At 45.5% G+C, this 13,796-nt stretch overlaps 1 protein-coding gene across 2 annotated transcripts in view; it reads left to right on the top strand.

Annotated features, from left to right (window-relative positions):
- ARHGEF3 (Rho guanine nucleotide exchange factor 3) overlaps positions 1-9,060 on the top strand; it is a 99,236-nt gene extending 90,176 nt beyond the window's left edge. For both annotated transcript variants that reach the window (XM_078766521.1, XM_068133162.2), the window contains 8 exons: positions 4,845-5,015; positions 5,148-5,210; positions 5,335-5,431; positions 6,274-6,350; positions 6,732-6,989; positions 7,092-7,262; positions 7,370-7,559; positions 7,884-9,060. In XM_078766521.1, coding sequence (XP_078622647.1) covers positions 4,845-5,015; positions 5,148-5,210; positions 5,335-5,431; positions 6,274-6,350; positions 6,732-6,989; positions 7,092-7,262; positions 7,370-7,559; positions 7,884-8,320 — 1,464 coding nt within the window. In that variant the 3' untranslated portion in view covers positions 8,321-9,060. The remainder of the gene's footprint in view (positions 1-4,844; positions 5,016-5,147; positions 5,211-5,334; positions 5,432-6,273; positions 6,351-6,731; positions 6,990-7,091; positions 7,263-7,369; positions 7,560-7,883) is intronic.
- Positions 9,061-13,796: the final 4,736 nt, after the last annotated feature.

Below are 13,796 nucleotides of genomic sequence, written 5' to 3'. Positions count from 1 at the left end.
TGTAATGGGGATACGTTTTTAAATCTGTGAACCCCAAACACAGAATCACACAACTTTTTAGTTGGGGCTTAACTTTTGTGTGTGCATAATGGGGATACGTTTTTAAATCTGTGAACCCCAAACACAGAATCCCACAACTTTTCAGTTGGGGCTTAACTTTTGTGTGTGTATAATGGGGATACGTTTTTAAATCTGTGAACCCCAAACACAGAATCCCACAACTTTTTAGTTGGGGCTTAACTTTTGTGTGTGTATAATGGGGATACGTTTTTAAATCTGTGAACCCCAAACACAGAATCCCACAACTTTTTAGTTGGGGCTTAACTTTTGTGTGTGTATAATGGGGATACGTTTTTAAATCTGTGAACCCCAAACACAGAATCCCACAACTTTTCAGTTGGGGCTTAACTTTTGTGTGTGTATAATGGGGATACGTTTTTAAATCTGTGAACCCCAAACACAGAATCCCTCAACTTTCCAGTTGGGGCTTAACTTTTGTGTATGTGTGAGTGAGTCATAATAATATACAAACCCTAACCCAACCCCATCCCTAACCCAAACCCATCCCTAACCCAAACCCATCCCTAACCCAAACCCATCCCTAACCCAACCCCATCCCTAACCCAACCCATTCCTAACCCAACCCCATCCCTAACCCAACCCAATCCCTAACCCAACCCCATCCCTAACCCAACCCCATCCCTAACCCAACCCCATCCCTAACCCAACCCCATCCCTAACCCTCACATTCAAAATCCCAACCCTAACCCAACCCCATCCCTAACCCAACCCCAACCCATCCCTAACCCTCACATTCAAAATCCCAACCCTAACCCAATCCCATCCCTAACCCAACCCCAACCCTCACATTCAAAATCCCAACCCGAACCCAACCCCATCCCTAACCCAACCCCAACCCTAACCCTCACATTCAAAATCCCAACCCTAACCCAACCCCATCCCTAACCCAACCCCATCCCTAACCCTCACATTCAAAATCCCACCCAAACCCTAACATAATCTTTTTTTTCTTCTTTTTTAAAAATATGTATTTCATTTTTATTTTTTTTCCTCTTCTTCCAATTCTGTCTTTCAAGGCTTTCAAGTTTGAAGAAGTAGAAATGGGAAGAAAGAATTTTCCAGCATTTTCTTCCTCGAACTTTCTTGATATTGCTTAAATCAAGCGTCATTAAACAAAGAACATTGTTCATTGCTTTAGAATCCAAAGAGTCTCCAAGATGGACCCCACAGGTAGAGTCTCCAAAATAAAACCAACTTTCCAAGTTCCCAAGGTATAACCACATTCCTGTTGAGCCTCCAAGATAGGTATCACATTCCGAGTCATCAAAACAAAACCCCCATTCCGAGTCTCCAAAAATATAACCATCTTTCCAAGTCCCCAAGGTAGAACCACAATTTTCAGAAATATTTGGGGTTTCCGTGATAAGTCTCACATAGTATAACTGCGGACCATCAGGGAAAACTTCCCTTTCCCAATTTTTTAGGGTTTCTATGATGTGTCTCACATAGTATAACTGCGGACCATCAGGGAGAACTCTCCTTGCCCAATTTTTTAGGGTTTCTATGATGTGTCTCACATAGTATAACTGCGGACCATCAGGGAGAATTCCCATTTCACAATTTTTTAGGGTTTCTATGATGTGTCTCACATAGTATAACTGCGGACCATCAGGGAGAACTCTCCTTGCCCAATTTTTTAGGGTTTCTATGATGTGTCTCACATAGTATAACTGCGGACCATCAGGGAGAATTCCCATTTCACAATTTTTTAGGGTTTCTATGATGTGTCTCACATAGTATAACTGCGGACCATCAGGGAGAACTCTCCTTGCCCAATTTTTTAGGGTTTCTATGATGTGTCTCACATAGTATAACTGCGGACCATCAGGGAGAACTCCCCTTTCCCAATTTTCAGAAATTTGTGGGTCTCCAATGTATGACTTGTATTCTGGCTCATCAAGGTAGAACTTGTTCAGTGGGTTTTGTTTTGATAACTCACAACAAGTATCATCATGGTAAAACTCTTTTTCAGGATTTTGTGGATCTCCAAGGTATAACTCTTTGGCTGGGTCATCAAGGTAGAACTCGTTCTGGGGGTCTTGGTTGTTCAAAATGTCTTCAAACAAAAAAATAACTTCATCCCAAGTTGTGTTAAAAGCAGAATTTTCATTTCGTATCTCAGATACAATTTCCTGTGAAAGAAAATAACAATGTATTAATTTAATACAATATTTTTTATTTGTATAAATCAAGCTCTATGAATATTAAAATTAACTTTGTTAACTCTTACACGAGTCTCATCTAAAAAAAAATATTAAAATAAATAATTAAATAAATAATTAATTAAATAAATAAATAAATAAATAAACAAACTTACCTCCATTGATAAGAGGTTCGAGTCCAGTTCATCAATCTGAAGGTTGAGTTCTACACAGGTAGTAGGACTCCAAGGAATAGCAAAGTTATCCCATTCCATTTCGGCATAGGAGTCCATTCTCAAGTGAAGCAGAAAGCGTGTTTGAAAAAGCCTGTGTGGTCGGTGCCTTTTATAAGAAGGGCTGGGTGTGTGTCATTTCCTGTGGAAATTCCCTGGGCGTGTCTTAACTGGAAATGATGTGATGGAAATTCCCTGAAAATGATGTAATGTTTTACCTGGAAATGATACAATGCTGAAGAGTTTATAAAGTGGGTGGGACTTAGCAAAAGTGGGCGGAGCTTAGCAAAAGGGGGCGGGACATAGCAAAAAGTGGGCGTGGCTTAACAAACAGTGGGCGGGGCTTAGTAAAAGGTGGGCGTGGCTTACCAAAAAGTGGGCGGGGTTTTTCCAAAAAGTGGACGGAGCTTAACAAAAGGTGGGCAGAGCCTACCAAAAAGTGTGTGGCACTGGAGGCGCTCAAATAAGAACATTGAGGGAGGTTTACCATTTTATCTTAGCTCAGTTAAAATATCTTAATAAAGAACCAAACTCAAACATATTTTTTGTTAATGTATTAGACGGTGAGGAGAGTTGTAGGAGAATTAAATTATTTCCCACACATAAACAAATATTTGTAGGGTCGTTGTTTGAGTGGGTTATATTCACCAGATGATATTAAGAGTAAAAGGTTAAAAGGTTCATAAGGTCAGAAGGATCACAGGTGTTTAAGTGGTCTAATGAATAAGGATAACATGTCAAAAGGTTAGAAGGTTCGTAAAGAACAGGGTGAGAGAAATAGAGGTCTTTAGGGGCAATGAGGGAGGGAAAGAATTAATATGGAAGTGAATGGGTCAATGTTTGAGTGGGTCAAAGATTAATCTGCCAGATGATATGTAGAAGAAGGATGATAGGTCTATAAGAGAAAACAAATATTTGTAGTGTTTGAGTGGTCTAATGAACAACATTAAGGATAGGTACTACAGACAAAAGGTTCATAAAGATGAGGGTGGGAGAAATAGAGGTGTTTATGATTTTTGAAAAAGACAAGGGGGTAAATGACATTAGATAGGGATTTCCCATGTTAAACGGAGGTGTCCCAGAAGCAACATTATTACACTACTGATGTGTTTTACTTGTCAAATTATGACGTCATAACGAAGGCACCATTGACATCATCATTAACATATCTTATTCCCCATGAGGAGTACTTGACAATGAGCCATGTTTCAATTTTTTCCATGGAGTGGTTTCAGAGATAGAGGTGCAAAGTTTTTTCCAAGATGCCGCCTGTACCACGTGACATATGACGTCATAATAATCATTAAAATATTATACAGGAGGAGGCTTCCTTTGGTGAAAATTTGATGTCAATCGGACCAACGGTTGTCGAGAAATTCATTTTTAAAATACAGACACGTACGGCACATGTACGTACGTACGTAACTGAATGCTTAACCACGCTTTTCGCTTCGCGAGCACAGGGTAATAATATTTGTAACATCTCCAAACTAAAAGAGCTAAGGGTAAAACTAGTAGCTCAGACATAATGTGCAGAGGTGGTGACATTTCGCTTATTTCAACGTTTGCTGCCTTCATAAAGACCCGTCTGATCGGTTTTGCACATTGTGGTCGTCAGTGAAGCTCCAACAACTTTAAATCTGTCAAACCAAGAGGTTGGAAACGCTCCAATCCTCGTTCCTCGGCTTTAACCCAGTTGGTGAGTCAAACATCGGGGTTTCCATCACGTTACTCGTTCTGTATACCTGGCTTTGTGTGGGATGTGATGACACGTGGTGGTCGCTCTGATCTTCACTGTTCTTTTATATTGAGGAACCGTTTTACAAGGAAATTTGGTTTGTACAGAACTCCCTCCGCACCCATATACCTTTATGTCCCTCTCATCACCCCGTATACCTTTCCCACCCCACTTCAACCCCGTATACCTTTACCACCCTCACCTCCCACGTGTACCTTTACTGCCCCCACCCCACCCCCGTATACCTTTACACCCCCCCCCCCCCCCCCCCCCCCACCCCTCCTCACTCTTTCCTCTTCAATACAGATCTAGGTAATGGCAATTATTTTTGAGTTGTTTGAATACGCCTTTTATTTTATTTTATTTTTTTTTAATATTTTTTTGTATACAAGATCGAGCCTCGTCTCGGAGCTAACATCAATCATAAAAAAAAACCGGACACAAAACATACAATAAAGGGGGCGGGAGACAAGATGGGGAGAAAGAGGGAAGCACACAAGTACAACAGCAGAGAGCAGGGACATCGGAAGATCTGTGGGAGGGAGAAGGCTTGGGGGATGGGGGCATGGGAAAGGGGGGGGGGGGGGGGACTTTGTCTCACATCGTGCTTAAAAGCTGTTTGGCAGATCCCTTTGTCGTTTGTTCTTCCAGCGATCAATCAGCCTCCGTGCTGACGTGCCAGGTCCCACGTGTGCTGCGAAGCCATACAGCAAGCAGTCGGCACCAACACCTCCCCGGCATCGCCTCAGTCGCCTTTGGAGCGATACCTACAAGGCCGGAGTCCATCACGAACTCTCACGCACAGATATAAAGCGGCAGGAGGTGGGGTTGCATCCCTGGGGTGTTATTGGTTTAGTAAAACGAAACTTTGAGCATCTTTCTTGTTAATAATATCATCATTAGATTATCCAAGGAAGTTTTTTGTCAGATGCCTGACCTGAACTTCTCTTTCAGGCAATCTTTGAACTGGCTCAGGGAGAGCACGATCTCATCGATGACCTGAAGTTGGCGAAAAAGGTCCGTTTTCCCGCCGATTATAGAGCCAAGTGTGTGCTTGGTGTTTGTGTCAAGTGTGTGTGCGCGCTTCGCTTGCTCACACACAACATAGCATTTCCCTAAATATTGTGCTTACCAATTCCAGGCCTATCACGATCCCATGTTGAAGCTGAACATAATGTCCAAAGAGGAACTCAACGAGATATTTGGTGCTCTTGAGTCGCTCATCCCATTGCATGAAGGTGTGTCCCGCACAATACAACACTACGTGTAACATTGGTTGATTTCTCTTACCTGGGGGGGGGGGGGGGGGGGGACAATTCCCTTGGAGGTTCAGCATTTTTGCTGTGGTCATAAAGCAAAGCGTTTTAGGGATGGAACGCAGTAGACGAGGTTCTTCTTCTTCTTCTTCTTCTTCCGAATGCAGCATGTGGCTGCGGGTAACATCATTTGCCAGGGGTGCAGCTGTGCCTCTAGTGCAGTACCCTCTGTAGGTCGGTGTAGGCATTTGTGATTTGTTCAGGGTTCCAGCGATAGCTCACCTACTCTTCATGGACACTGTTGGATCTTTAACGTCCGCCAACTAATGCCGGCAGACGGGACATCAAGTTTAACGTCCACCCAAGGGGCAGCACACATTGATGAATCGCCCTGCCTGTGAAATACCAGGATGGTAGTTTATAGCTGGGTCGAGATTCAAACCCAGGCTGGACAAGTCAGAGATGTATGCAGGCCATCCTGCCAGTCCAGGTGACGTTAATCTATTTGTAGGCAAATTTCATGGGAGAGAAAGAAAGGGAAATGAGATTTTCTTGCTTTTGTCATCTCAAGTTTCCTTCCTATGGTGAGTTATGGTCATGCAGGCTGTGTACCTCCATGGTCGGGAGGTGAAGGCCTGCTTGGAGTAGATCCTCATTAAATGGATATGATGATGCAATGACCAAGCACACGTCAGTGTAGGCATTTCAAATGATGTGCATGTTGGATGCGGTGTATTGGCAAAACAGGTGGAACGGTGTATTTGACGTTGTGCACAATTTTGTACCATGCCATGTAACCTCTCAACCTGCCTGGTGTGTCGCAGCGTTGCTGAGCCAACTTCACAAGGCCCGACTGCCCGATGGCACAACCGAGAGCATTGGGCAAATCCTCGTTGAGTGGGTGAGTTTTTGGCACTTTTATAAATTCCGTGGCAAAGTTTGAAATTCCACAAAATGGTGTTCCGGAGCATTATTTTGCTCGTTCTGCAAGGAATTAGAGGCAGGAGGGTATTCGGGCCATCATGGCTGATGTATTGCTGATGTATTGCTGACTTGCGTATTCTTGACTTATTTAGTGAATGAAAACAGGAAGTTAGGCATTGTACTCCATTGGGAGGGAATAAACATGAATACCATTTAGTCAAAGGAAGAAAATTATTCTGAAATTCATCTCAAATTTCCAACTTTGAAAATCCCAATTTTCACCATTAAAGTAGATGTGTTTGTGAGTGAGAAGGTATGTAATCTGGCTTTTGACCTCCGCTACTCTCTTCCCCTCCAGCTTCCTTGCCTACTCGCATACAGCACTTACTGCAGCAACCAGGTGGCGGCCAAGGCTCTTTTGGACCGTAAGAAGCGGGACCCACGTGTCGGTGACTTCCTCCTTCGGTGCCTGGAATCTCCGTTCAGCCGCAAGCTCGAGCTCTGGAGCTTCCTCGACGTGCCGCGAAGCCGACTTGTAAAATATCCCTTGTTGCTCAGGGAGATCCTGCGGTACACACCTGCGGATCACTCGGATCGTCTCCCTCTTGAGGACGCGGTAGGCATCCTAAATCGCGAACGGTGTACAGACGGAATTAAACGGAAAAATGCCGTCCCAGTTCATCCCGGCTGCTGGAATGATGCGCTGATGCATCCGCAGGTTGATATTGTGCAACGCGTGGCCGCCCGAGTGAATGAGCTCACGGGAGAGTCCGAGTGCAGACATTACCTGGAGAGGCTGGATTTTCTGGATGAGAGGCAGCGAGAGCCTCTTCTGGCCAACTGCCGTGTGCTACACTGCCACGGGGAACTTCGCAACAACCGGGGAACGGTACAGCTTTTCCCAAAATACAAAATTGGTGATTTTTACTGTGGTTAAAATGGATCATTACACAAACGTCTCCGTACCAATTCAATCATTCCCATCCTCCCAAGCAGAAACTCTACGTGCTACTGTTCAGTGAGGTTCTCGTGCTTAGTCGTCCAGTGGCGAGGGCTGGGGAACGCAGATACCTGCAGGTGTACCGACAACCCTTACCTCTGCGCGACCTTGTTCTGGAGGACCTCCAGGATGGTGAAGTTCGCTTTGGTGGATCATTCCGAGGGGCTTTCAGTAGCAACGAGAAAGGTCAGATAAAGCTGCCTGTGGAGGATGCCCTTCTAAGATCGGTGATGTACCAAAGGCATCTAGTTATTATGTATGCACATATGGCAGAAGCTTTGGTCTCCACCATTGCGTCCAAACCAACCACCTCTCTCTTACTCCCCCACCTCCCAAATGACTAAACACCAAATAGTATGTTTGGATGATAATCGTGATCCGTACGTATGCAACGGCCTGAACGCCTTCCTCACATGTATATGCGTACATAATAAATAGACTGCCCTTGTTGCGGGAGGTTGGTGGAAAGGCTTGGCTTGCTTTTGCTAACTTCGACTCTCTGATCCACAGCCAAGAACATCTTCCGTGTTGGTGTAAACGACCTGTGCAAGGGGCACTCGCATTCGCTGCAGGCACGAGACTCTTACAGCAAACAGCAGTGGTTGAACTCGATACGCAACGCAATGGCGGCACTCTCGTCCCAGGACTGTCCAACACCACAGCCAGCGGCACGCTCATTACACCGCCCACCTCTTTCCCCCATCTTTACTCCCCCAACACCACAAGCAAAGTCACCGCTCCAAAGGCCTGTCACGTTCGAGGCTGAGGGGGCAGAGGAGGTGGAGGTAGAGGAGGAAAGGTGCTGCGCTGATGCTCCACAGCAAACGAGCAGACGTGCTTCTCCCACATTTTCGAGTGGAGAGGAGTTTGTCGTGTGCGATGCGGATGTTACGCTGACCCCATGGATCCCACCGGCTGCATCCCCTCAGCTTGAGGCCTGTTTGTGAACTTCTGTACACGCCAGTCCTCTTATGGGCCGAAATATGCATGCACTTTGTATTGGTTCTGCTCAGGTCCTGTTTTGTTTGTTTTGGTCCAAAAGGGTTTCTGTAAAAAAAAATTAAAAAGTGAAGGATGTTTTTAACTTACCAGTTTCGATGTTAGTGCAAAATGGGCAGTGATGCGATCAAAACAAGAAACGGTGTGGCGTTCCAGTTGATGATCACGAATGATGTCCGTGTGTATATATTTGTTTCGTTTGACGTGTACGCAGTTCTGTGGCATAGAAGTCGAACCTGGATCAAAAAGCCTTTGGCCCGTTTGAATTGCGTCGCCAAAGTTTTGAATTGCGTCGCCAAAGTGACCAAAATTTGACTTGTTTGTGCGCACCGGGCCTGGGATTTTCACTGCACCCTGCCCGGCACATTTCGTGTTACCCACAGAACTCGACCCTAAAAGAAAGGCACTTGGGCTTGGCAAATGATTGGTTGATGAGAAATTGAAGGAATAACCTGGGAAAAGCTTGTTGGAATGAAAATCCTGTGGTATTGATAAACGACTCGTTTTTATTATTTTTTTTCGTCTCATCACGTGCTGATTAATATCATGGGGTAAGTAAAGCACTAATTGTAGTTTCCCTACTTTGCTGTGATTCGTTTCCATACATGATGGCTAAATGGAGATATTTTTATTGGGGGTTCATTCACTACGGTTTTGTTTGAAAATAAACTTACACACTAAACCTGAAGCGGGTAGGATTTTATTTATTTATTTTGATGTTTTTGGCAAACGGCATTCATCTAATGGGAGACCTGTTTACGATGCGGTCTGTGAAATCTGTTCAAAAACCATGGAAATCAATCTTTTGGGGCACCTTTCCCACTTATAGATAATCGCTTCCTGTCTGACGATCGCACGAAATCCACTTATGGAGATGACTCGTGTGTTAAACTGTTTGTGGAAGCTTTGGAACCCAGGGCAGCTCATGCCTATCGGAGTAATTTGGTAATCATCCATTTACGCATTTCTATCATTTCACTTGCCTCATTTACGCCAAAGAAAAAAAAAAAAATCTGTTTGTGAATCAAATTTTAAAAGTTTTTCTGTCTGGCTGTGATTGGGTGACACATCAGCTTATCTCCAAGCAGACAGGGGGTGGACATTCCTGCCCCAAGTCTCATTTGCATTTCAACTGTTGCACCAAAACCAGACTGGGCTGCAGCCAAACTCTGTTCCATCATTAGCCTTTGCAGAAACCTGGACCAGACAGTTACATTATCTGATTGTGCACACTTATAGAAGACTATTTAAAGGTGAATCTTTGTGGTTGCCGTTTTTGTGTTTGGTGTACTTCATCTGTGCTGTCCACCCGGAGATGTCCGTGGACACCTGGAGAACAAATTGATGCTTTTTAGCAGTCAGAACTGCTGCTAAGCTCAATTCTGCAGCTTAAATTTTTTAATCCGGCTCAGGTTAAGTCTCGATCCATCATAACCGATCATTCTCTTTGCTCACTCCCCCTCCACCCTCACCTTTTCTACTCCCCCCCCCCCCCCCCCCCACCCCCCTTTCTCTCTCTCTCTCTGTCCCCTCTTCCCTCTTGCCTCCTAATAAAGTGCCGCGCACTCCTTCCACACACCTCGGGCTCCAACCCTTCTCCTTGCTCCCCCTCCCTTCCGGAGTGTGTAGCGTAGCGACGTGTGGTGAGGTGTCACTCTCCCTCTCCTCCCACCCCCCCTCCCCCCCGCTTCCTCGCTCCATCCTCCTTCCCTCTTCTCTCCCCCCTGCTCCTCCCCCTTCTCACTCCCCCACCCCTCCTCACCCCTCCCCTTCCCTCCACAACCCTCCCCCCTTCCCTCCTCACCTCCTCCCCCTTCCCTCCTCTCTCCTCCCTCTTCTCTCTCCCCCACCCCTCCTCATGCCTCCCCCTTCCCTACTCACCCCCCCCCATCCCCTCCTCTATGCCCATTTTCTCCCCTTGCCTCTCTCTCCTCCCCTTCCCCTCTCCTCTCCCTCGTCCCCCTTCTCTTCCCCTTCCCCCCTCTCCTACCCTCCTCTGACCCCCCTCCTCACCCGCTCCTCTCCTCCCCCCTCTCCCTCCCCCTTCGTCCTCTCCTCCCTTCCTCTCTTCATATTCCCGTCAGAAAGTGACATTGTTGCCCGGCGACGCCAGATACTTTTGCTAGTATATATATCTATCTTCTATCTATATACAATGCATTCAGAAAGTATTCAGACCCCTTCACTTTTTCACATTTTGTTATGTTGCAGCCTTATGCTGAAATCGTTTAAATTCATTTTTTCCCTCATCAATCTACACTCAATACCCCATAATGACAAAGAGAAAACAGGATTTTAGAAAGTTTTGCAAATTTATTAAAAAGAAAAAACTGAAATATCACATTTACATAAGTATTCAGACCCTTTGCTACGACACTTGAAATTTAGCTCAGGTGCCTCCCATTTCTCTTGATCATCTTGAGATGTTTGTACACCTTGATTGGAGTCCACCTGTGGTAAATTCAATTAATTGGACATGATTTGGAAAGGCACACACCTGTCTATATAAGGTCTCACAGCTGACAATGCATATCAGAGTAAAAGCCAAGCCATGAGGTCGAAGGAACTGCCTGCAGAGCTCAGAGACAGGATTGTGTCGAGGCACAGATCTGGGGAAGCCTACAAAAAAATCTCTGCTGCATTGAAGGTTCCCAAGAGCACAGTGGCCTCCATAATTCTTAAATGGAAGAAGTTTGGAACAACCAGGACTCTTCCTCGAGCTGGCCGCCCGGCCAAACTGAGCAATCGGGGGAGAAGGGCCTTGGTAAGAGAGGTGACCAAGACCCCGATGGTCACTCTGACTGAGCTCCAGAGATCCTGTGTGGAGATGGGAGAAACTTCCAGAAGGACAACCATCACTGCAACACTCCACCGATCTGGGCTTTATGGCAGAGTGGCCAGACGGAAGCCTCTCCTCAGTGAAAGACACATGAAAACCCGCTTGGAGTTTGCAAAAAAGCACCTAAAGGACTCTCAGACTGTGAGAAACAACATTCTGTGGTCTGATGAAACCGAGATTGAACTGTTTGGCTTCTGTCTGTAATTATTATTGTTATTAACATTTATGCGCTTAATCTCGTTTGAGCCATAAGCACCCACACAATCTGAAACATAAACCACAAACTAAACCACACGCAACACCAAGACCGAGACAAAAAGAGGCAGGGAAATTGGGAAAGTCCTGACTGGAACAGATGTTTTAGATTTAATGAAAACCCATTAACAAATGATACTCCAAATGTATGATGCGATATTAATTTTCTCTGGCCAAATGAAAAAGTTTATGTTGGTAAAATATTACCAGAGTTACAAGCTCTCAATATTCAATGCGGGGGGGGAGTGTTACACACTTTGAGTGGATGTTAATAAAGAAATAATTGTAAATTAAATGTACACTGTTGTCATGTTGCAGAACTGTAAGTTTCACATACTAATCTTTATCCATCTCAAATTATCACCGCAGGTGTTTAGACCCAGGACATGAGAGACCGCAGTGAGAGCATGATCTTCCAGTACATGTAAACACAAATATGACATACATACATATACTGCATAATATTTTGTTGTGTTCACACAGAACAAAAATGTTAGTGTAATGCAAAGTATTTTAATCTGTATAATCATCTTTCTTGTATTATTTTATGGGTATCAGGATCACTGTATACACAAAAATGTGAGTCAAATGGTCAACACTGACAAGTTCTCTCTAGTCACATTGCTATTTGCGATTTTCATGTATTTTGTAGGTTAATTAAGTGTGAGACAGTAAGTGTTAAGACTGGAATGGTAGTGCCTGCAGTGAACCTAGCAGGAACTATGGTTCCAGGGGGGGGGGGGGGGGGGGGAGGGCGGGCTGTGTTATGAATTTGGGTAGAGCAATATATAGAGCCAGATAGATCTGTATAGGTAGGTATCCGACTGTCGCGATAGGGAATCTACCCTGTAATAAGTTCTATGTTAGCCCGGATTGTCGGTATAAGCTGTATTGATGTCCCCACTACGAGGGAGCAGGGCGTGCTAAATAGTGCAGGGATTATGGATAAGATTCCTTTGTTCGTCGTCCCCTCTGGCGTCAAACCTTTGTCCCTTATGGCAACGCATACTCATATAAACACTAAGATAGGTCCTTAGTGCACATATTAAATAATTCCCCTTCCCTTACAATGACCTTGGAAGAAGACAGGCAGGAAGCCAGATCGGGGCACCGCCGGATGGCCGCCGCCAGCCGCAACACCAGCTGGCCTAGCAACATCTCGTGAGACGAGCTGTAACCACGCCACAGGGAACGTGTGATTGGTTGGCGCGGAAGGCGCGAGCCTTGAACCAATCGGTGCGGAAGGAGCGACACGGTTGAGGAAACGGCAGGAAGCTACGAGGCTCTGGTTGGTGGCGCGCCAAAACTGACGTCACATGCCAAGTGACAAAAGGACTCGCTGGCGGGATTCTGGACGCTACGCTTCGCTCTGGGGGATTGAGTCGTGCTGACGGTTCGCGCTTGGATTGCGTCGTGCTGAAGCTTCACTCTTGGTATTGAGTTGTGCTGGCCCTTCGCTTGTCATTGTTCGTGCTTGACTCTTGGCTCTTCGTCTTGAGAGGTCCTGGTGGTCGTTGGTTCGCCATTTTCGTGGTGCTTGGAGCGGTGCTCGGTGCTTTTGGTGTTGTGAGCGAACGGACCTCGTGGGCGGTCGACGAGGAGCTTGGAGTGGGGCGTTGGCTCGGGCCTGGCGGAATGCGTGGGCGAAGCGGACTGAGGATTTCCTCGCGCCGTAGCTTGGAGCCGCGTTGGACGGTGGACAAGACTGCAGACAGTTAAGACGCACCACATTTCACACGTACACGACGGACAGTTATTTTTGCAATTCATTCCCCTGTCTCGCATTTGGAAGTCGGTGTGCGGGATCCCGATTTAGGACATTTTATTACCGGCGCGTATTTCCCTGTCCCGCAATTCCTTGTAAATAAACCCTTGCATTATTTTCCCTTTCCATTCAAAATCTCGTGTTCGTTGAGTGAATTCCCCTGCAGGATCGGAGCTGCGGTTGGATCGCTATAGGTAAGTGCTTTCGCCTCTTCTTCTTCACATCTTCCTCCCGCGTTTTATAGCCGAATCCGAGTTGGTCGTCGCCTCCATTAAAGCCATTTGAGCCATCCGTGAGCCCTGGTATTAACCGGAGGGTATTCGCACGACATTATTATTTTTCTTATTCTTCCACCCTATTTTGCACCTCCGAAAACTTCATAATTAAGTTTCTCAGCAACCGCTGGTCGGATTGACAGGACATTTTCATCAAATTATAGGCTTGGCTCGCAGAATTTTTTAATGCTAATTATGACGTCATAGGTCACGTGGTATGGGTGCCATCTTGTAAAACACCTTCAACTTTTCCCCTCTATATCTCCGAAACGGCTGAATGGAAAAATTTG

The sequence above is a fragment of the Myxine glutinosa genome, chromosome 12, assembly GCF_964187855.1.
Source record: "Myxine glutinosa chromosome 12, kmMyxGlut1.1, whole genome shotgun sequence".
Lineage (NCBI taxonomy): Eukaryota > Metazoa > Chordata > Myxini > Myxiniformes > Myxinidae > Myxine > Myxine glutinosa.
Note: the sequence above shows the minus strand (reverse complement) of the source record. Positions and strands in the feature narration are given on the sequence as shown.